Below are 25413 nucleotides of genomic sequence, written 5' to 3'. Positions count from 1 at the left end.
ACAATCACCACGAAGCTGCACAGTGCTGACACCCGGGCCAGATCACATCAAACAGTGCCTTCCGGTTCAACACAGCACAAGAGAATAAAACAATTTTTTCCCAATTTAAACTTGTCCCTAGAGCTGTAAAGAATGAAAAACCGCCGAGTCAACACCTTCTGGGTCTACGCTTGCTTGTGTATATGTTTTGGGGGGTGGGGAGGCGATGTTTTTGTTTGCTTGCTTTTCAGTTTTTACTTCATGCATCTTCAATCTATCTACATACTTTTCTGTCTGTGACTGCCCCCACCATTCATGGGCTTTGTAATGCTCTGAAAACTTGCATTCCAAATTATTAATGGAACAAACCTCATATCCTAAAGTGCCAAAAGAATTGGCTACTGGTACAGAAACCATTTGAAGGACACTAGCAACTTTTGTTAAGGCTATTGTTTTATAGTTAAATGACATTCAGAGCAACTTGAACTAGACCCTTCTACTATCAAAGAGTGCAATTCACTAGGTTGCCTAGGATTTGGCTGGCAGGCCATCCTAATATTTATCTGAGGACAACTTTCACCTTTGGCTAAAAAATACTAACACAGAGCTTGAAATTGACCAAAGTGAGGAAAGTAAATACTATGGAAAAGACATAAACTGATTTGCTGTGGCTATTACTCAAATGATGGAGCTTGCAATATTTTGTTGTAACATGTTCACATGTATGCTTGTGCACATATACAAATTTGAAAAGCTAAAAACATATTAGTATGTCTTTCAGCTACAGCATAACATTCCAGCCTTCACCCTAATCTAGAAATGCTTTGAAAAATAAAATCTGAGGATTTTAACCAGTTATCTGCCATACTCTCAAGAAAGGTGTTGAATCACTCTGATTTCAGTGTTGCTTTTCAATAGCAATAGGTGGGAAAAGAGGGATTTGTAGAGTTTTCAGAATTGACTTAAGTTTCAAATAATTCCCTTATAGACACTAGAGCAGGCAGTGCAGTAAGGGTGTAAGAAGGCCTAGCACAAAATTCATGTAGGAGAGAAGGGAGAGAAAGTAACAAGCAAACTTTGGGTTTTCTTCCTAAGCTTCAGGATCCTTATTTTCTTATTGAATGCAAATTTTAAAGCATTTATCTTTCCTAAGCCCTACAACTAAGTTCCTACTCAGAGTAAGGATAATCTTCTGATATAATAAAACAAAGGGAGAAAGCCAGACTTTAAAGCATCTGGGAGCTACAAATTAAGAAATGTAGTAGCCCACGGAAAAATCTCAGTCCAGCTTAGATATGACTTGTAACTGAAAGTTATCTCAGATTTTTAGGTCCCACTTTTGAGATGATGAACTCATACTATCTTTTAATGAGAGGTTCATATCTGCCTTTGATGTGTGAAAGACACTCCCAGCTGGAGGAAAGTACAAGAAAGATCTAAAATATTTGCTTCAGCTGCAAAGAGCTATTAATGAAAGTTTAGAAAATGAGGTAACATTAGGGGGAAATCTTTAGAAGAAAAGATGACATACTCTCAGTTTATGAACTCTTAGGGGAAAATATTCCCTCAAAATAAAATCTGACAAATAATCTCCCCTTTTCTACACATGAGAGTTGCTCACCCTCCACCTTGTTCAGAGTACATTTTTTAGTGCCCTGGTATGTAGGAGACAAAAAGGGGGGAGGGGGGCGCTTCATATAATTTGCTATTCACACAAAACACCAAGGTTGAAACTCACATAATAAATACAGAGGTTATGAAACCCAATGGATTCATCAGCTCAAATACAGGAGAGCTTTAGAATTAATTCTTGTAAAACAACATTTACACGTGCTTAAGAATAGGAGCACTTACAGTGAAATCCTGTGAGAAAGGGAACTGAACACAAGTTCAAAGAATTCCATGTAATTCTCTGTACTGTGTAATGTTCTGAGATTACTAGCATCTTAATGGACAAAAGGCAAGAAAAAATAGAATCTGACTTTGTCAGTCATTTATCTATCTAAATATATTCTCTAACAATCTTATCCACTCTTAGTATAGTGCATAGGCACAGAAAACAACCATCATTTCCATAGCCCATAGCCTAGTAAAGATTTTCTGGCTTCCCTGGTGTCTCACTGGTAAAGAGTCCACCTGCCAATGCAGGAGACGCAAGTTCAATCCCTGGTCAGGAAGATCTTCCGGAGAAGGAAATGGCAATCCATTCCAGTATTTCTGCTTGGGAAATCCAATGGACAGAGGACCCTGGAGGGCTACGTGGGGTCGCAATGAATCGGACACAACTGAAAGACTAAACAAACAAATAAACAAAGATTTTCTATTTAGAATTTGGGATATTTAGATCACTCTTAGCTGATCTTCAGAGTGACTAAATTCCCTGATTGAGCAGGGTGAGTCTTAGAGTCAGCAAAGTATTTGAGACTTTTTCTATGACACCCTTTGACAGAGAGGAGAGAAATATATGATGAAAATAATTAATTCCTTTCTGAAAAAAATTGTTTTTAACATCTATATCAGGTGTTTCATATAACATTTTAACCTATATGTTAACAACTTTACAAAGTAGGTCTCATTATTTTATCGATGTGGGAAATGAGAATTAGAAAAACTTAAGTGACTTGATTTGTCACATGGCTAATAAGTCAGAATTTGAATCTAGTTCTAAATCTAAAAGCTTTGCATTAGAATTTTAGGTCATTAAAACATTAGGACATCATCTACCTTCTGTGGAAGTAACAAATGGTCTAAAGGTAAAGGTATTGAGGAAGGGGTATTATTTATGTGTATGTGAACAAGCAAATACTGGGGCTGGGAAATAAGGTGCTTGTTTGTTTTTTACCAATTTTATTCATTCAACAAGAACTTAGGGTACACCTATGATAGATCAGGTATTCTCATATGTTCTCACACACATCTGAATTCTTATAAAGTCTCTAGGAAATTAAATACTTTCTCTCAGAGTTTCCATATTTCTAGCCTATGTGCCATTGATTCTTAGGCCAAGAATCCTTTTTCTCCTTACATGTGACTGATTAAAATCACACCAAACATCAGCAGCTTTTACAAGTGGTAAGTTTGCTGGAGTATTTATGTTAAAAATAACAACTTCAATGGCATAACTGGAGATAAATATTGCATTCCAACAACCAAAATTTAACAAGTAATCAAGTAGAGAGAGATATGGACTGATATGATTGTATATCTCAGGATGATAAATGATAATCAAGATAGCTTTCCTAACCACCATCAACATGGTATAGTATTAAAATAAAGAAACTTTGTAAGCAGAATAACTGTTTCCTCTTTTTAGTCTAATTAACTCATTCATTTTTTCAAAACATTCCATTTGCCTCCATGTCTTTAAATTCAGATAATGTAGTCTTTAAAGATAAGAACTAGAGAAAATACTAGTTTCTAGTCTCAATTACTATGCTGGTTTGCAGGGCCATCTAAGGCCCTTTCTTATAACTTTTTTTGACAGAGAACAAGGCACAAGAAACTGCTTAACATTCTCATGCCTCATTTCCTCAACCAATAAAATGAAGGGATATCCTGGCTACCCCTTCAGCTTGATAAAAACTGAAATTTGTTAAGTAAACCCCCAGAGTGGATGCTGAGTACCATCCAAAAATGTGTTGTTCTACATTTGGGCAATGCAACACCAATGAAAAAATTAAATCAAGGGTTTTGAGGAGAGAAGGGAAAGGCCAGAATCATCACCATCAGAAAGAAAGGGCAGTCAGTTTCTCTTTTCCTTATGTTGAGACAGAATTCTGAATCGTCTATCCCAGCCAGAACACTAGGAAGATGTGTTCAATCCAGGCCAGAGTGTTGCTTTTGGAGTGAAGGGGTATCACAGTGCTCTGGAGTTCAGTTTCCTCCGCACATACACAAACACAAGTGCACAGCGCCCCAATGCTGTTTGTCCCCTTGGCTTCACAGCCCTGCCAGTTGGCAAACCCAAGCCAGGAAGTTGTCAATTCCAATTGCGTTTAAGGCCATGTAGTCCTATTAAAGAAGCCTTGCTGGTTAAGGGGCGTCCTCTGTTTCCAAAGCATGGGAAAAAAAGGGGGGGGGATCTGCTTAGATTGGAGCTGGCAACTTTCACTGACTAGAGTTTTCAAGGAGCTATGAATGAGTTTAACAAAGGAGGTCTGTGGCTAGTTTCTGGCTGAAGTCCATGTCAACAGTTTTTAAGGTCACAGGCCACACTAACTAACATTTATTCCCAGCAGACCCTGCTCTAAACACAAGCTGTAAGTAGTACAAATTTGGAATTTTTCTGTAATCCCTTGAGATATTCCTGATCCTTCCACATGTTTCTGCTCAATTAAAAACAATTCTCACTTTGCACCACAAGAGAGGCCATGCTCAGCAATCTCAGTCCATCCTTAGGGTAGATGAACAAAAACCTGGCAAATCAAAGGGCTCGAGTGGGGAAGGGGAGGAATTCAGCTGGATCACACTGAAAAGTGCAGACAGCTCCCCAGGGGCTCAGTTTGTGAAAGCATAAAACGGGTTATGACAGAGATCCTGAGGCCATAAAAAGCAGGTTTGAGGCATGAATTGGGAATAGGTTCCTAGTCTTTTCACACAAATAGGATAGAAATTTCTGAGAAAATTAAAAGATCAATAAGAAGAGTGTAAAACAGTGGTAATCTATAGAATAGATGTTAAATATCCCACTGTGAAATTAATATAATCATTTCTCAGTTAAGATGAACTCTTACTTTCATTGTTTCTAAATTCAAGATGCTTCTTGAAATCAATCTGAAAACTCAATACAACTCCTATTTTCCCCTTGAAAAGCTGTTTTTAACCTCTGTGGTACATTTTATAACTGACAGTATTTTTAAATTTTGCAAGGCAACATGGGAATAATTACTTTGAATTGAGCACCAAAAATCTCATCTAATCCTCATGGCTACCATAGGAAGTATTTTCTGTTTTACGGATAAGGAAACTGAGGCTGAGAAATGTGAAGTGACTTGCTTCCATTCCTATGGCTAGTACACAGTCGAACTGAAGTGTGAAGACAAGTCTGATTCTGGAGCTCAAGTCCATTCTGGAAACTTAGGAGGAGAAAACCATACTAGAGTATCAGTGGTCATTTTGGTAGTTAAAGTACTACCATTTGCAGCATTCTATATTTGGAATCATGTTTTATATGAAGGTAGTTATAATTTTTCCAAATTAAAAAACACATAAACTGTGGTGCAATGAATATTTGAATTGAACTTGACAGGATAAAATTGCAAGAACTACTTCATTAAAAACATACAAAGAAGAAAATTTAAAACACACGTGATCCCATTACCTAACTAGTCTCAAAGTTAATGCTTAAAAGTATGCAATCACCCAGGCTTTTTTCCTCTAATTTTCTTACGAAATAGAGATATCATATATGAAAATTTGTATTTTGCTTTTTGTATATCTTAGATGTTTTCCATGTCATTAAATAATCACCAAAAGCATAATTTTAATGGTATTAATTTAGCAAACTCCCTCCATTAATTGTTACTAATTTCTCATTCTATATACTATAATAAACATCCTCATACATATATCTGTACATATATTTGAGTTTTCCTCAGAAGATTTTTAAAAAATGGGAACAATTCATATAAAGATTGTGAGTACATATCACCAATTATTTTCCAGGCATGTTGGATCATTTTCCACCTGGACCTACAGTGTATAAATGCCCACCTTATAGCCACTCAGTATCATCTTCAAGTTGATGTGACCAGGCTCACATAGACTTGGTTATGTACATGCCCACACAAATCCCATGTATGACAATGACATGTATATGTTACAATTGGTCTATCCTTCTTTTAGAAACTCCTGAGCCACATAATGTTGTAAGCTACCAGATACAACCTTAGCAAGATTTTTTGCCTATATCATCTCTAGTCTTCAGCACCACCACCCCCCCAAAAAAAAAGTAGATATGAGGAAATTAAGGCCCAGAAAGAGTAAATGGAGCACCTAAAAGCACATTTCTGCATCAGCAGGATGAGGATTCAAATTCTGTTCTAATTCCAGACCATGCTCTTTATGCCATGCCATCTCACAGCTCATTTCACCTCAGAGATGATCAACTTGCTTCTTACAACCCCAGCAATGCCTCTTTCTCTAGCAATGCCTCTTCAGACAATGAGGCCACATTAATCTTTAGGGAAATAAAGAATGACAAGACCCAGATCTCACAGGCTTTGAGAAAGGAGAATAGCAAGTTGCATGTCTTCTTTTAAGAAGCAGTAAGTGGCAGCAGTGTGGAACTAGAAGGAGGCTTACACACAGTTGGCAGAACAGTAAAAGGGCATAGCCACTTTAGAAAACAATTTGGCATTATCCAATAAAGCTGAAGATGTATGTACCCAACACACAGCTATTCAACTCCTAGGCTCATATACCACAAAACCGAGTGCCTTTGTGTACTAGGATATCTGTTCAAGAACGTTCATAAAAGCCACAAGCTGGAAATAGCCCAAATGGCCACCTATAGTTGAAAGCATAAACAAATTATAGTATGGTCATACAATATGTAATACTCATATAGTAAAGAGAAGAAACAGCATGGATGAATCTCAAAAACTGAGCAAAAGAAGACTTAAAATAATTTCATATCGTATAATTTAATTTATATAGGTTCCAAACCAGACAAAACCATACCATATTATTTAGGGATACATACACAGATGTAGGGCTTCCCTTGTAGCTCAGTTGGTAAAGAATCTGCCTGCAATGTAGGAGACCTGGGTTTGATTCCTGGGTCAGGAAGATTCCCTGGAGAAGGAAATGACAACCCACTCCAGTTATTCTTGCCTGGAGAATCCCATGTACAGAGGAGCCTGGCAGGCTATAATCCATAGGGTCACAAGAGTCAGACACAACTTAGCAACTAAACCACCACCACACAGGTGAACAAATTATTCTGAGGTGTTGGAAATTTCTTAACTGGGTAATTACATGAGTATTTGCTATATAATTTTTGTATGTACTTATGTGAGTATATATAATATATAAATATATGTACACACACATATATATACTTACATGTGTACATATCACTAAAATCAATGCATTTTCCTTTTGCAGATTATAGTTCACAGTTTACAAAAGAAAAGCACAGGGTTGTAGTTAAACATTTACATAGCAGATAAAACAGTACTTAAGTTCTTTGTGTGTTCTATTAGTCATCACAACGAAATTCTCAATTAGTATTATCCTCAATTCACCACTGAAATAACTGACAAAGATGAATGCTGGGTAAATGAAAACATTTTATATTATTAATCCAATTTTCAAGAAGATTAAAAAATCAAATATAGTACCAATTACCAATGTTCATTCAATTACAATGTAAGTATTATATTGAGGAAAGACAAATTCAGGGAGTCCCACTGCATGAAGGTAAACTCTCTCTTCAGATAAAAAGACCAGGGATAATAATCTCTGGGGAATTAAAAAAAAAAAATTTTTTTTAAGGTAAAAATAAGTATTGCTTCCAGTGGTTAGGGCACAAAGGCTATCTTTACTTAATGAGGATAATCAACACTTAGTATATTTTCATATACTAATAAAGAAAAGGTACAAATTAAAAATTTCTTTAAAATGATAACCAAAATTACCAAATATGTATTCCTTTTAAAACGGATGACAGCAAATGCCTAGCTCAGCAGAAAACTGGACACTAGCAAACATACTTTGCTTCTGGCTTGGAGTTGCTTTTGTGGCTTTTTGGTTTTTTTGTTTTGTTTTTTATCCCCCCAAAGACTTCTTGTTTTCTTGTGGGAGCAGGATTTTAAAACTTAAAAAATTTTTTAAAGGAAACCAGTCATTATGAGTTCAAGCAAAAAAACTACAGGACACCGATTTCTTTTTCCACCACACGTTTAAGTAAGTTCTAAAATGTCAAGTTTTTCTTTAGAGCCCAGCATTTTTTTTGCTGCATTTTGGGCTCATTAATACACATAAAGAGCTAGTTAAAATACCAGACTGAATAACTGAACAATGAGACAATTAACCCCAAATACAAAGCTCCACCTACTTTACTTCAAAGACATCTGAAATATAATAGATTAGAAACCATGAAGGATGATTCTCAGAATTAATTTTGTAATACATATTGCTTTGTATTTTAGATAAGGGATTTAAAATCTCCATAGAGGTACTCTAACACTTCTGAATTGAGTTAGAGACAATTGCCCTTAGCTTTGCTGAAGGTTACTGGTAGTTTCACTTGCCATGAAAGAGAAATAAAAATCTATTCAATTTCTACTGCATACTATAGTACAGAACTTAATTTTATCTACAATGTTTAAAAAGTCCCTAAGTTTCTACATGAAGTTTTAAGGTATGTATGGTTTCTTTACAGTCAGAATATAATATACTCAAAATCAACTGCTGTGCAACTTTAAAAGTAGTCCCTTTATGCTACATTACTTTTGCAATTTATAATATAACTTACACTAGTAAAGGATTACTTTGAAGATATAAATGTCAAAGTGAAACACAGAAAGGAAAAGTAAACTAAATACATTATTTGTCACTTGATTTAACTAAGACTTTTGATACTATTTCTATACTTTTTTGGGCTTCCCTTGTAGCTCAGTCAGTAAAGAATCTGCCTGCAGTGCAGGAGATCCGGGTTCGATCCCTGGGTTGGGAAGATCCCCTGGTGAGGGAAATGGCAACCCACTCCAGTATCCTTGCCTGGAAAATCTCATGGACAGAGGAGCCCGGTGGGCTGGGGTTGCAGAGTCGGGCACGACTGAGCAACTAACACTTATTTGAGCTTCCCTGGTAGCTCAGACGGTAAAGCATCTGCCTGCAATGCGGGAGACCTGGGTTCGGTCCCTGGGTTGGGAAAGTCTCCTCGAGAGGGAAATGGCAACCCACTCCAGTACTCTTGCCTGGAGAATCCCATGGACGGAGGAGCCTGGTAGCTATAGTCCACGGGGTCGCAAAGAGTCGGACACGGCTGAGCGAGTGCTTTGCCTTTGCCATACTTTTAGGTTCATTGTTTTCAGAAGTTAGCAACTATTCTTCATTGTCAAGAAATGGGTAATAGCTCACATGTTAAGATAAAAAGTAGTTGAGTTTTTTTAAAAAATGTAATTAGCTGAATGACAAATTCACTAGAACAAACGCATTTTTAAAAGAACATAAGTCTTAGCAGGAAAAAAAATTTTTTTTTATAACTAAGAGCTTCTTGTCTTGTAAATCAATTTCACACAATTTACAGTCAGAAAGATTCTCAGGAAAGAATATTTAATGATATGTAAAGACACTTACTTACAATATGATAAATGAAAACGCTGGACAGAAAACTATAATACAGCATGATCCCAATTCAAGGAAAGAAACACATCTAGTCATTATGGGAATCATAAGATGATAGACTGCTTTTCTTACTTTTCTGAAGTTTTTTAAATTCCTCTAGTGAGGAAGTATATCTTCACAACCTCAAAAAATTTTACATCTTAAAAATAAGTGACTCATAACTGACTGTAGGCATTGTGGGCTCTTCAAAGTGCAGATGGCATAATGATTTTTCTCCTTGAAATGATGTAAAGAGGTACACTATCTCAGTCTTCCAGGGCTTTTCCATGATGGACAAATGTTAGACTTTCTACTGCTTCTAAAACTGATCACTGGAAGGGCCAGAAAACTTAAATTCAAACTCTTCTTTGTATTCACAAATCTATCTTGTTCTTAAAATAAGAGTGTAGCTTAGATCCAAAGGGCAATTTTAGGTGTGAAGCATACTGAGTTATTTTCCTTTCTACCTCCTGCCCAGTGAAAAGCAATGATAAAGCTCAAATAAATACACTCTGCTTATTGTTGCTATTGTAGGAAAGTGGTTTGCTTGCAGGGAGGTCCAATAAAAATTGATGACACTCAAACTCAATCAAAACACTAGTGGCCTCTCCTATAGAATGCTTTTCCTGTCTTCCAAAAAGGGTCCCTCGTATGGAATTGTTAAGATTCTCTTTCTCTCAGAAGGCAGGCTTAGTTTTACTGGTTTTCCATTCAAACATACCTTACATCAGATTTAAAGAAAACTGTATCATTTTCTTTACTCTATAATCATATACCTGGGTTGTTCACACAGAATGCAACAACACTGGCCCTAAGGAAATATGACTTTTTGATGCTTGAGGCAACTGAGTCTTGAAAAACCTTAGTCCCAGGTGGTCTTGTGCTTATTCTCCCAAGTGGAAAAATCATTGTCATATCTTGGACAAGACTCTGGATTGTGGGGTCAGAAAACTGCTATCATCCAGCTAAAGAACTTGGGACAAAAAAAATCTTTCCTCTGCAGGTCTCATTTTCATCAGATATAAAATGAGGATGGGCTGTAGTACATTTTTCTTAAGAGGTCTTTAAATTCACTTCTGAAATCATTCTGCAAAGGTGAACAACCCATCATGGTTCTTTTATCTAAATATATATGATGAGAAACACACATTAAGAGCATTAAGAAAAGGAAGCGTTCTGCCTTCGAAACATAGAGTGAGATCATACCATGTCTATTGCAATGCCCAACTCATTCAATCCCAAAATGAAAATTTTCTTTTAGCCAAAGTCTTGGATTTTGGCAAACCAACCCTGAGCCAGGCTGGTTTCCTTTGTAAAAGACCAGGAGGAGTGAAAAAAGCTTCTTCTTCCAGTGGCTGGCCCTGAGGCTGGCTGCTGGTGCAGAAGACACACCTGTCTTTCCAACTGCCCAGCTTCCCAGCCCTCAAATGGTAGGCTACTAGGAGAGCAAGAGCAGTTTTATTTATTTCCCTTTCTCCTCTTTAAAGGTGATTTTGTTAAAACTGTACAGCTTGTTACCATTGTCGAATTGTGACTCCCTAGAGGATTATATATTTCTAAGCATGAAGGCATCTGTGTGGCAATAAAACATGCAACATGCCCCAACCACTTCATTTTTTTAATTAAGAAAAAAAAAAGTTAAAGCCTCCCACAAAGTGATGTTCTGATGAGCACACCTCCCATGCAAGCCTTTCAAAATACTCTCAGAAAAGGCCCTGGGCCTAGTAAACCAGAGCCTCCACAGGCCCCATCCCATGGGTTCAGTTTCTGACAGAAGCCATGTGCCAGGATCCACAATGAGTGGAATTATAATCTGCCACAGCAATCAAGCCTTCTCCCAGCTGACCATCCAGAAAACAACATTGGCCCATCATACTTTTAAGGGAAGGAATTAAAAAGAAATCAAACAGCCCCAGAGAGATGGAAACACTCGAAAAGCAGAGGAAAATCTTCTGTTAAATAGTATGAAAGATCCAGGTTTCCCAAATGGCATTCAAGGCATTGGGAAGAAAGGCTGATGTCTCCCAGAGGGGACCCAGCTTTGATGACCAAACTGCCCTCAAACATCAGGCTGTACATTTTTGTACAGCAGGGTACCCTCAGGCGAGACAACCATAAATAGCTTAAAACAAGAATAGGAGATTCCATCTGTTTCTGGAATATTTCAGCAGCACCTGCTTTCAAGGTAAAACTCTGGGAGCTGTCCCCACAACCTTCCTTCTCAACTCCCTTCCCCATCCCCCATACACTTATTTAAAACTGAAGCAGCTAAAACACAATCCAAAAGGGTTTCTGCCATTCCACCTGCCTAAGGAAAGAGTCCTTTGATTTTTCTCCTAAACTGTATGTGTTGCTTAAAAAACACTGAAGCAGTTAGAGAAGCCCAAGTTCTCAAAACCAGACTCTATTACTTCTAGCTTCTTTTTTTCTGTGAAAACTGAGCTTTTTTGTTTATAGTAGAAATGAGTACAATACAGATGAAAAAAGGATGCAATAGTTGTTCTTGCCATTAAGTCAGAAAATGTTCCAGATCCTCACTTAACACAAAGTTTAAACATAAGCCCACACGCCAATCTGCATGGAAAGAAGGATAATAACTCCCCGATAAGATCCAAGGAACACATTCTATTAAGTTATTAAAAAAAAAAAAACACTAAAGTTGAGTCTTGAAAATTCCAATCTAAATCAGATGCTATTCCCAAAGTGATGTACAGCATCCCTCTAACAACCAGAAAACCCCAAGCTTGTGTAGATAGCAATTTCATGTACAAACATCAATATTTCTAACACCTGCCCCAGACCATCAGGTGACACAACATTTTCTATGGGATAAAGTCAAAATCTTGAGCATGGCCCACAAAGACTTTCACAGTCTTGTCCCAAGACTTTTACGGCACTGTCTCTCGCTATCGATCTTTCATCAGAATTCTCATCATTCTTTTACTGTACCTTCCATTTCTCTGGACCTCTGTGCACCAGTTCCCACTGCCCAGAGAGCTTTCCTCCCGTTCTCCTCCAGGCAAGCCTCCACTGATTCTCTAAGGTCCAATTTAACTGGAACCCAGCAGCAACACTTTCTCTGATTCTGCAAGTCAAACATGAGCTCTGCCTAATCTGTGACCCCAAAGAAACTTACGGATACATATTTTTTAAAAAAGCATCTATCACAATATATTTTAATTACTTATTTACTAGTTCCTTCCCAAAGACGAAGTGGCCCCCAAGACAGTAAGGGTAGTAGAAGTGAAATGGGAGATGGGTATCAAAATCAGAGGTGGCCTGGAACAGTGCACCTAGAAGCAAATTCAACTTCATATTTGGTAAAGGGCAAAAAGTATATATTGTTAACAGTTTGAAATACCAAGTTCAGAAAATGCAGCTTACCAAACTCTTGGATGAATAGGACAACTGAAAGGTTCTCATATGGGGAGCTGAGGCTAGATCTGTGTCTCTATTTTAAGGGACCTTGAGGTAAATAAAGGCCAAAGACCACATGTTATGCATTGCTCGTTCTTGAAATATGCTAGATACTAAGATACTTACTAAGTGAATACAAACTTTAAATGTTAGGCTAAAAAAAATTTAGATGCCATATTGATGAAACAAGTTATTTCTTCCCAAAATGGATAAGAGGTTCTGAACAACTCTATTTGGATATAAAGACTGTTACTCAAGGTTTCTCAAAAGCTGAAATAAGATCCCTATATATTAAGTAGAAAATTGTAGAACACAAATACTTTTAAAGTGCCTTTATAAAGAATAAGTTAATACTATATGGCTTATCTTCCATAATCTACTGCTCCCCACTCTAAGCAATACAGTTATGACTTTGAACTCCTACATTTCTTCTGATCATCCAAAACCAGAAGCTGTTTATAAACAGCATATTTTATTACAGTTTTAGCCTTGTTGGGTCATGTGTTTTTTGGGCAAAAGAAGCCACAAAAAAAGTGATCTAGGTCACTTTGTCTTTGTCTTACAATATTAAGATTTCAGAGGTAAATATTTAGTACATATTAGACTCAGATGGTGCTATCTGAGAATGCTAAAATACTTTCTTGGATTCTTGGGTTTATAAAGAAGAACAACTAACTTACTCATAACTCATGTTCTCCTAGCTGGTGCTTTTAACCTCGGGCTTCCCAGGTGGCACTAGTGGTAAAGAATCCACCTGCCAATGCAGGAGACATGAGAGATGTGGGTTCGACCCCTGGGTTGGGAAGATTCCCTGGAGGAGGACTCCTGTATTCTTGCCTAAAAAATCCCATGGACACAGGAGCCTGGCAGGCTACAGTCCATAGGGTTGCAAAGAGTCAGACATGACTGAAGCGACTGAACACACACACACACGCACACACCATCTAGTAACTAGCTAAATAATATAACGGTGACTCTCAAAGAAAAGTAAAATGCTTTAATATAAAGAACCAGTCAATTGTGGAAGGAAATAATGCATTTGACTTTATATACCATGGTATTTTTGTTAATAAGAGTTTTTACTTTAGTACAACTACAACTCTGTCAAGGTTAGCTGGTAACAAGAGTTCAAAAAAACTTTGAAAAAGAATTTTTTAAAATAAACTTAGGGATTCAATCCTTCATAAAACAAGTATTACTAACTGTCTACTACGTACAGAGACATTCTTTAATACGCTTTGGATGTATCTGTGAACAAAACAGGTTAAGAATTCCCAGGCTTCATGAAGCTTACATTCTAGTGGGGAAGAACAGACAATGCCCCTAACAATGAATCTAATAAGTTATATTGAGTAAAGGATGTCTAAGAACCTTTCATTGTAAAATTACGTCTAAATTTTGTAACATACTAATGACCCAATCCTTTATGGACACAATGCCTGTCCACTGTGTCACTGAATCCAAAGTGTAAGAATCAAAGGTGCACCTCTTACGACTAATATGAATTGTCCGGTAATATGAACCATGCTTCTGCCAACAACAGGACTTCGTATTTTCTCTTTGAATTAGTATCCAATGAGGCCTGTCCTCCCACTTGAGCCCCCAGTATTCTGCTTTTCCAACTGAATGGAATGGTTCTCCCTGTCTCTGAAAGTCATGCACTCCTCTGTCAAGCACTACACTAAGTGATGGGGATGCATATGCTGCTTAAGACACAACCTTTACCAGTAAAGAGTTAACTGTTCACTAGGAGAAAGACAAAAGAAGATCAAGGCTTATGAGTGGATAGCTTAAGAGTGCAAAGCATGCTGGGTGCATCCAGAAGATGGGATGATTACCTCTGCCTGGAAAAGGGGACTCTGAGAAATGCTCAAGCTGAGCCTGGAAGGATGGGTAAAAATGTATGAAGGCAGAAAGGTCTGATCGTTCATGTGGTCTAGGAAGCAAGTGAGCTAGGAAGCAAGTGAGCAAGTGAGAGAGAAAAAGTGATCCTAAGAAGCGAAATCCTAGAACAGTGGGGGCTATGTCTGCACAAATGCCATCACCAGGAACTACATCCCTCATGGGAAGAAATGGAAAAGCAAAAGTAAAGGTGGCAGCTGAGCAGACTTAAGAATACTGGGCACACTGAGAACATGACTGGAGTTTAAAACACACATTAACTAAAGGAAAAGCATCTGAAGCAAAGCAAGAAGACCAAACAGCAAAAGAAGATGATGCTAAATAATAATGTAACCCAGACCCAAGTCCCACCAATGTTCTCTTGGAAGACCTCTCCACTGGACATGTCACCAACCCGTTATCCAGGGTTAACAGCAAGTTCTTCCACTCACATGCTAGTCTCAACCCAGCAATGTTTCCAAATCAAGCACAGGGAAAGTGCCATTTTGTGTGCCCTGTACATAAGCAAAAACTGAATAAGATAAACAGAGCCTTCTGGCCTCATGTTAAATACCCATGAAATGCATGTCCCAGAATCCACAGAAGACTAAACTACAGCCACTATGCTCTGGGGCACTAGATTAGCAACAGTAAGAAGACACTATTCCACGGGCTCACTCTATGTGTTATATATAGCATATTGTAGCAAGATCATCCATCTCCCCAGCTCATCTCGGGAACTCTTCAAGGACAAGGACTAGCTCATAGTAAGCACTTGATTAAGGACTGACAAACAAGTGAATGAATTAACCCACCAAATTTTCCCCTATAGCTCCTAGCTAGTACACACCAATTGTACACACAATTGAAAACACACCAATTGCTGCTATTTTTCATTCTAAATGATAATAGCAAAAGGCTATTCAACTAGCCTGTCACAAACATGGCCCTACATGTAGATACAAACACCAGAATCAGATATGAGCAATTTTTAAACTTAAATTTTTAAATAAACAGTTTTCCACTCTCTGAAGTGTGCTGAGTGGTTGTAATTGTACCAATTCAAGAATCTCCCTTCCCTCAATACATACACCCAAGCTTTGAAAGAAACATCACATCCCAAAACATTATGGGACAAAACCTTTTTGCAAAACTTCAAGAACTTGGTTTAAACCCTCATCTCCCTGAATGACTACATAAATATGCAGTGTCCTAGCCAAGGCTGAAATACAACATCAGACAAAAATGTAAGAGAAAATTTTCTTGAAAAAAATTGTTAAATAAAAAAGTAAATAATAATTTATATCAGAGTCTAATACTCAGGGCAGGTAGTCCTTGGGCCTGGGCTAGAGGTGTGTTTGAGAACAGGAGTCTTGCAAAGCAGCCGGGTTTGTACCTCCATCTTAAGGTCTTTCCAGCAGTTGTCCTCTAGTGCTCAAATTAGATATACTATGCCTGATGAAGGAGCCAGTGGACTTCGCTGATTAAACACAATAATAAGATTTGTGTAGAGAAATGCAGAAGTAACATTTCTGACTGACAGTTATAGAGCTAAGACATTGAAAGTTAGCCCTCACCACCCCCATGGTGTTAGGGTGTGTGTGTGTCTGGGGGCAAGGGGGTCTGCTCTTAGTGAGGAAGAAAAGAAAATGCAGAGACTAGTACACCAGAGAACTACTCCTTCTGGAATTCATAGTGGGTCTGGCCTCGCTAGGCTCAAGCCCAAGATGGGAGACCCGGGTTTTGTCAGGGGCGCCTCCCTGCTATCCTGCCCTGTGCTGCTGCACATGAGCAGAGACAGGAGGCAGGCCCCTCTGACACCTACTTAACCAAGGCAGATGCAGAGGAGAGTGTGTGGGATGCCTTTACCTCCCCCTCAGGAGGCGCCCAGCAGGAGCCCACAGAGCCAGCAGCTCTGAAATCAGATTTCCACACATCCTGCAACCCCGGAATATGCCATACCCCTCTGGCAGGAGGAAACAGAGCATTAAGTAAGCGTGCTTCTGGTGTGTGAAGGGAATTTTGGAAGACCTAAAGAAGCCTTCTCACAGGATTCTGCACTTTTTTCAAAACCTCTACGGAGGGAGCCAAGTTGGGAAACAGTTACTTACTCATTGACCCGAAAGGGGCAGGGGTGTTACTTTGAGAAGGACACAATCAGTGTCTGCAAGACGTCCTGAACTGCAGACACATACTTTATTAATAATCTTACATACACAAAATGTCCAAGGGAAAGCCTAACAGGCTAATTTCTGACAGCTCCAGATAACAGAAGGAGGAACTGAAGCCATACTGATTCTCCAGCTTCTACACACTCCACAGACGCAATGATCCCTTTTTCCACCCAAGGGATGTGATACAAATAAATAAATACAATTATCTGTAGAACTTAAAGTGCAAGGACAACATTGTAAAGTTCTTCTCCCCAAGTGCAGTGACTTATGGGAAGCAGATAGGAAAATAAAAAGAACAGCTGGAAAATTTAATTACAGAAGACCAACCCAAAAGCTGACATTGTTTCATAGAACTAGCCAATAGCCAAAGCCATTTTCCTTACCTTAAGATACAGAAGCAACTCTTTGCTCCTGAAGATAAGCGGCAGAACCCGAATCTCTGTTTGCTGTCAATGTCAGTGAGCACGAATGTGAAGTTCTGGCCAACTTGGCTAACTGTGAGGCTGCGCCAAAGAGAACAAAGGGGAAAATGAATGTGCAGTAAGTTTCCTGATAAAGTATCTAATCACAACAAGTCGTTGAACCTGTAACATTTCCTTTCTCAGTGGAATTCTTTATAAATGAACTTAACATTTACACACTTCAAGAGAAAAAACTGAGTGAGTATTTTTTAAAAAAGAAAAAGACAGCAAGCAGTGACCACCTCATCATAGCTACCAATCCTCCTACTTACTGCACTCAGGCAGGTGTCCCTGTTGAGCACTGCATCCAGTTTTGAAAGGTGCATCCTATTAACCTCATTTTACAGATGGAGAAATAGCCTAGAGTGCCACTGCGTAAGATGTCAGGTGGTAAATTGCAAAAAGCTGAATTTTAAACCTAGGCCTATCTGATACCAAAGTCTTCCCTGCCAGTTTGCTGGTAATGATGCTCACCTGATTATTCCTCTAGTTCAGAAAATAACAGGGACTGCAACAGCAGAATTTAAATGCCAGCCACAAAGTTAGACATTTGATATTATACTATCTCATTTACTCTCACAACAACCCTGGAACTTCAAGGATGTTCCCATTTTACAGAAAAGGAGACTATAGAACTTAATAAGTAAATAACTGAATCAAGTTCACGAAGCCACTAAGGGGAGGAGCTAGAATTCAAAAGAGGGCAGGGTTAGCTATTACTTTCCTAAATTCCTGTACCTTTCATAATTTCCAAATTTATGAGGACTATATTTTATATTTTATAGGACAGAAATAGCAAATGTCTTATCAATGCAAGATATTTTCTGAGAAATGGAAACAAGGTTTTACAGAAAAGCATTAAAGATAAAAACTAAAAATTCCTGCATCAACACAAAAATCAGCAGACCACACAAAAAACTAAAAACATTTCAAAAAATTAAGAAGCATATTACAAGTCAGATTAATCTAGAAACTCTTTTAAAGTTACAAAATGTTTTAAAATCCACTTTTTAAAATCAGTTTACCAGTTAGCCTTTGGATTCCTCTTTAAAAAGTCAAATCTTATACTTCCCTGGTGGCACAGTGGATAGGAATCTGCCTGCCAACACAGGGGATACAGGTTCAATCCTTGATCTGGGAAGATTTCACATGCTGTGGAGCAACTGAGTCCATGATCTACAATTACCAGGCCTGAGCTCCACAACAAGCAAAACCACCCCAATGAGAAGCCTACGCACCACAGTGAAGAGTACAGCCCCCATTGGCCATAACTAGAGAAAGCCCATGCAAAGCAACAGAGACCTAGACAGCCAAAAATAAATAAATAAAATTTTTAAATAGTTAAATATTACAAATTCTAGTATACAAATTTATGCAAACAAAATATTTTATAATTTGACACTGACTTATTCAAAGGAACTCATTAACTTGTATTTTATATATATATTTTACAAAACATACTCAAATTGATAAAATATTCAAATTAATGCTCTCACCTATAATTTGCTATAAATTGTCAGTAGAAATGAAAAATCATGGTTCACCAGGCCTTTTCCAAAGGCCGACTGATTGAGTTTTTGACAGCATACGAATTAAGTCTTTGAATATGGATAGCATTCTTTTCTAAAATTCCCTTATACAAGCCACATAAGAAAATTAAAGTATTTTAATTTTAAAAGACTATCAAAGTATTCCAGGACAAAAGGTCAGTGGACCCTACCTGGTCATATTTAAGGAAATAATTCCTGCCCTCAAAGAATGGTTAGAGATTACAAGAAAATAATTCAGAAAGCAAAGAGAGTTCCAACTCTTTTTTAACTAGGAAGGTGAACAAAAACAAGGTAGGAATTTAAAAGCAAGATGGTAATAAAACAGGTGTAAGTAAGTAATGCTATCCCTCCACCTTATGTAAGCCAGAAGAAGGAACACATTCCTATAAAAGTTATAGAGCTGTCAAGGGGATACCAAAACGCTACCTTCTTATGGCTGTTATGTTTTATCTATAAAGCTTGGATACAGTGTTACTATGGTGACTTAATACTATGTTTTAAAGGGGGATTATATGATTAATTTTAACAAGGTTGAGAACTGAAGATGTGTGAGAAACAGAATTCTAGCTCACATAATTAAAGTGATTGGGGGAAAAAAGTGGGCCTCATCAGAGGAGGGGGAAACCCTGTGTTATTAAACTATTTAAAGCAACAGGTCAAGATGATTCTAAGTTACAGATAAGGTCATGCTTTTATGAAGTACTATTATGTATTCATATAAAAGATGACTGTTCATTATCTTAACTAAGGTTTGGTTTCACTTCTAGAATTTTTAAAAAGAAGAATCCTACAAGGAAAGGTACCGATACAACTAGATGAAAAGAAAATACCCAGGATTTCTAGGAAAAGGACACAGAAGGAACACAACTTGGTTTGTGATCTGAGTGTCCTTAATTTCTCTATTATCTGTTCACTACCTATAAAAAGGCTGCAAACTCTTTCAGCTACACTGTAGGCTCAAAGAAAGGTTCATTACTCATTTGCTTGGTTCAAATCCCAACTCAACCACTTCCTACTGAGCCTTAGTTTAGCAAGTTACTTAACCTCCTGAGCAGCTCAGTTTCTCCTGAAAACAATCATCCAACTCAAAGCATATTTGGGGAATAAGTGAGTGTCTGGTACAAAGGCTAGACCACAGTAAGAACAATTAATAGAAGAGACACAAGTTGATACTTGCAATGAAAACTAAATTTCATCTTAGAATCTTCTTGACTCAGCTTTGTAATATTTGAAAGTGGAAATACGAAGGCTGCCTTTCTTCCCTCTCTATAACATCTTTTCAGCAAGGGGGAGTCTTCTGGGTGACCAAGAAAGTTGCTCATTCTTACATTAAAGTGAAAAAGATTCTTTTGGGGGTGCCACAACTTAGAAGGTGGGCACTTACTATTCTCAGTTGATTCACTTTTTAAATTCCCAGCAGGATGAAGTACAAGTCATTAAGAGCCCCAGATCATTAAATCCTAAAATATTTTTTCCTTGGACAGTTCAAATTAACATTCAAATTGAGTTCAGATTAACTCAAAGGAGTCTTAATCTTCAAGGAATTTATCATTTCCTCTCTACTTGCTGAGGTAGTCTGTAACAGTGTTCACTATTTCTCCATAAAAATGACTGTGGGGAAAGGATTGGCTTTCTTAAAGACTGCAGTTTTTGTGATTACCTCCAGGATCAGAATCCATATACTTTTTTTAATAAAAATCAGATTTCATAATGATTAAAGGCAGTGGGAACCTTAGAAACCAACTCATCCAACTCTCTTGTTTCATAGATAGGGAAGTTGAGGCTCAGGATGTTTTATTGTGGTGGTGATGGTGGTTTTGGTTTGCTTTTTTTCTTTTCAAAATAACCAAGACCAAAAGAAAAACCCACACACAATTCTGGTTGAAAATCCTTTCCATTCTGCCACACTGCATCAAATACAAGGAAAACTCTCCCAAGAAGTTACTATTTAGTTTAAGGAACTCAGGTATGTGAGGAATTCAGATAGTTGTCTCATCAAACAGACTAACTATACTTCCCACTAAGCAAGAGAAACCAAACTTGAGTACTTCCAGAATTAAGCCCAAGCGACCAGAGCCAGTATCACCCTTAGCTGTGCTTTCCACCTAGCTGTCTAGGTGAATACAGAAAATAGAAAACAACAACCATCTCAACCACAGACTTTAAATTTCATGCTGCCTCTTAAATGCCTGTCAGCCATTCAAGACCCCTCCTGCAGCATTTTGCCTAATCTTCAAATTATTTATAGGTTCAATGTATGAATGGTATGAAGCATGTGGATGGATAGTTTGATTCCAATCTTCCAGTCAGAAATCAGATTTCCTATATCAGCCTCACTTTTAAGTTTGAGGTGAGACGGTGGGATGGCATCACTGACTCAATGAACATAAGTTTGAACAAACTCCAGGAGATAGTGAAGGACAGGGAAGCCTGGTGTGCTACACAGTTCATGGGGTCGCAAAGAGTCAGTCATGACTTAGCGACTGAACAACAACACTTTTAAGTTTAGCTACATATCTTACAAACCAAGCAAGTACACTGCGCACTGGAACAAGTACTGAACATACAACATCCATCCCGCTGTGGAGCTGCCTGTCTCGATGGAGAAGCATAAACAAACACAAAGCGTATAGCTCGTGATAGTGTTATATGAAACCAAAGAAAGAACAAAGAGGGAAACAGAAGAAAAGGGAAAAGCCCTACTGAGATAATATGGTCAGAGACAGCTTCTCAAAAATGATGACAATACTGACCTAAAGGATGGGATGGAGTCTCTTCACTCCAGAACAGGGGACTTGGTGTTTCAGGCAGAGAAAGAGCTTCACAGAGAAGCTGTTTCTTTGGTTAGAAACAGCTGGGCATGCTCACGGTACAAAAAGGACTTCAGTACATCTAAGGCACAGGGGAGCAGAAGGAAGTGATTTAAGAAGGTGCTAGATAAAGCAAGCACCAGATCACGCAGAGTACTCCATAGATCATGGTAAAGAATTAAGATTGACTGATTGATTAGTAAGGGCAATGGAAAGGTATTCAATGATTTCAATCAAGAGAATAACAGTCTGGTCTACAGTTCTATAATTTTTATCTGACTCTTAGATGGAAAAGTTTGGAAGAAGGCAGAAGCAGAAAAAGAGAAATCAGGAGGCTAGAGCAAGTCCAGGTGAGGCTAGATGGTGGCTTAACTCCTGTACTGAGAGTGAAAATGGATCAGGTGGATAGATAGAGTCAGCAGATGAACTGAGATAGAGTTAAAAGGCAGTATATTACCATTTAATGGTAGGAAAGACTAACATGCTTGGGAAGAGCTCCAAGAGTTTTATTTGTGATATTAAGTCTAAGAAACTTGTAAATAGAAATGTCGAGTACATAGCTGAACACACTACATAGGAAATCTGGGGAAAGGCTTGGGCTGCTGCTGCTAAGTCACTTCAGTCATGTCCGACTCTGTGCAACCCCATAGACGGCAGCCCACCAGGCTCCCCCATCCCTGGGATTCTCCAGACAAGAATACTGGAGTGAGTTGCCATTTCCTTCTCCAATGCATGAAAATGAAAAGTGAAAGTGAAGTCACTCAGTCGTGTCTGACTCTTAGTGACCCCACGGACTGCAGCCTACCAGCCTCCTCCGTCCGTGGGATTTTCCAGGCAAGAGTACTGGAGTGGGGTGCCACTGCCTTCTCCAAGGCTTGGGCTAGAGCTATTAATCAGAAAGGCATCCACGCAAAGATGGTGTTTCACACCACAGTAAAGGATAAGATCACTTAGAAACAAAGTTCAGAGAGATACAAGAGAAACCAGGACTAAGTCAGAGAAACACCAGTTTAAAGGATGTGCCGTGCTGTGCTCAGTCATGTCTCTTTGCGACCCCATGGACTGCAGCCCACCAGGTTCCTCTGTCCATGGGGATTCTGCAGGCAAGAATACTGGAGTAGGTTGCCATTTCCTACTTCAGGGGATCTTCCCAACCCGGGGATGGAACCCAGGTCTCCTGCATTGCAGGCAGATTCTTTGCCATCTGAGCCAGCAGGGAAGCCCATTTAAAGGATGAGTAGAGATCAACAAGGAAGAAAAGAAGAACCACCAGGCAGAACAAGCAGGAAGGAGTGGTCGACTGTATCCACAGGCATCAAGATAAAAGACACCTACCGCATTGAGCAACATGGAGGCTTCAGACAATCTTGATAAGAAAAGCTCTAGCTGAATGTCAGAGCAGAAGACAAGCTTAAGAAGGCAGAGCAATAAATTAAATAGTGCAGGTAACTCTTCCAAAAAGAGGAGAAATAGGCAGTAATTGAATGGGCATGAAGAATCAAAAAAGTGAAAGTGAATTCGCTCAGCTGTGTCCAACTCTTTGCGACCCAATGGACTGTAGCCCACCAGGCTCCTCTGTCCATGGGATTTTGTAGGCAAGAATACTGGAGTGGGTTGCCATTTCCTTCTCCAGAGGATCTTCCCGACCCAGGGATTGAACCTGCGTCTCCCACATTGTAGGCAGATGCTTTACCATCTGAACTACCACAGAAGTCAACAGACTTCATGAAGAGTCAAAAATGGCTATTATTTTTAGGATGGAGGAATACCAGAATGTTTTTAAGCTGTTAGGAATAATTCCATACAGAATACAGGCAGAGGCTTATGATGCAGGAGAAAGAAGATGAAACGTAAGGTTTGGACTTTGGATTAGAATCCCAGATATACCACTCACTACTGATGTGATGAGCATAGGCACCTTTCTGAGCTTTATCTCTAAAATAGGAAAAATACTTACTTTGCAAAGTGGTTTTAAAAGTTAGAAATAATGTATACAAAGTAACTGGCATCTAATAGGTACACAGTGGAAGTAATTATTATTGTTATGAATTTATAAAATTTGAGAGATGGAACTGAAACATTTTACCAAACCTGTTTATTACAGCTTCCCAGCAAGTACTTATTGGGCCATCTACTGCCAAAGCATCCACTGCAGCTGCTTCTCCTTTCCCTCAGAGTATATGAAACATCAGACACGAATCAAGTTTTATCAAACTACCACATCTCCCAACCTTTAGTCATATGAACCTCAAAGCTTCCTTCCATAAACACACCTTTCATCTGCCTAAGACTCGGGTTTTTTACATTAGCTGCGCAAAGATCCAATTGGCAAAAATGGCATTGACCCAAAATGCCCGGAGACTAAGAGTAGGTAACACACTGCCAAATATCTGCTCGAGAAACTCACTCTTAACAACAGAGATGCCTCCACTCCCTCATCTACATGAGCCTGGCAAAGTAAAAATGAATCATAACTAGAGAATCAAAAAAGTATCAAAACAGAACAAGTATCAAAAGTAGGAACAGCAGGGATCTAGTTCAATTCCCTCATTTCATCCACGAAGAAACTAAGGTGCTTGTGGGAGAAGTCACTTGTCTAACAGTACACAGCAAGTCAACGGCAGAATGAAAACTATAACTGAGGTCTCCTAGTTGCTACCCTTGATGCCCTGTCCACTAAAGCCCGATTGCTTCATGGTTCTCGAATGCTATACAAAATGGTCACGGGGCATAGATTAACCAATAGTTCAAGCTAAACCAAGGGATTAAACCAAGGATGGAAAACAAGGGATGAAGGTGGCCAAATGGATTCCGTTTTGAAAAGTACAGCAGGATGAATGTATAGAAGTGGAAGCAAGAAGAGAGGTCTGGGCAGACACATGCCAATGCACTAATCATGTGCCTCAGTTTCATCTTTCAATTATCTGAACAAAAATGGGTTTAATTTTCTTCAGTTATCTGAATTTTCTACTTTTTCACAATAAATATATATTGCTTTTGAAATAAATGTTAAGAATGCTTGGTTAATTTGTGGTGTGATGGATCTAATGGTGGCAGTATGATATAGAACAAGTACGATGGAACTGGAAGTCATACAAATGTGGGTTTCAAAAGCAGCTCTACCACTTACCGATGGTGGGACCTTGGGCACATTACTGAACCTCTCTGAGCCTCTGTTTTCTCATATGTGGCTTTATGACAATGGCAATGTTGCCTTTAGTTGTAAGACAACATTTAGATGTGTAAGCCTTTAGTGAAGGAAAAGAACACAACACAATTCATGGCACATAACAGATACGTAAGAAAACGGTAAATAGCATCAGAACCACATTTGCACCTGTGATTACATCCTAAATCATTAAATGATGCCTCTGCCCTTGAAAAGACTGTCATTTCACTTCATGCTTATGTCACTCGTGTGTGTACTAGTATAATTAATAGGACAACTGAATGGTAGCTGGTTTTATGGTTCTGAAAGAAGACAAGCACAAACATGGAGAAGAATAGCTTTTCCATCATCCAGTGAGTCTCCTGAGTGCTTTGACCAACTGAAGCAGGTTGCCAGCTATCGAGAGCAAGTAAGTAGCACTGCAATATGAAGTGGTATTCAAATCTTTAAGAGACTGCTTTCATAAACAATAATAAAAATTTTTGAGAGTGATACAAGGATCTCAGCACTGTCACTTCACTGTTCCTTTCCATCAAGAGCCTCAAGTATAGTGTAGGGGAGACATGACTTTGGCTTGGGAATAAGATTATCTGCTTTTTATTCCCCCAGCTCTGTAATTACATAGTTGTGATATAAGCA

At 38.5% G+C, this 25413-nt stretch overlaps 1 protein-coding gene across 6 annotated transcripts in view; it reads right to left on the bottom strand.

The window, feature by feature from the left end:
- The window catches only part of DENND1A (DENN domain containing 1A), a 533349-nt gene that overhangs the window by 334933 nt on the left and 173003 nt on the right, over nucleotides 1–25413 (bottom strand). For all 6 annotated transcript variants that reach the window (XM_070379017.1, XM_070379021.1, XM_070379022.1 and 3 more), the window contains one exon: nucleotides 17168–17287. In XM_070379017.1, the coding sequence (XP_070235118.1) occupies nucleotides 17168–17287 (120 nt within the window). The remainder of the gene's footprint in view (nucleotides 1–17167; nucleotides 17288–25413) is intronic.

This window comes from Bos mutus, chromosome 11, assembly GCF_027580195.1.
Source record: "Bos mutus isolate GX-2022 chromosome 11, NWIPB_WYAK_1.1, whole genome shotgun sequence".
Classification (NCBI taxonomy): Eukaryota; Metazoa; Chordata; class Mammalia; order Artiodactyla; family Bovidae; genus Bos; species Bos mutus.
This window is presented reverse-complemented; position numbering and strand designations above follow the sequence as displayed.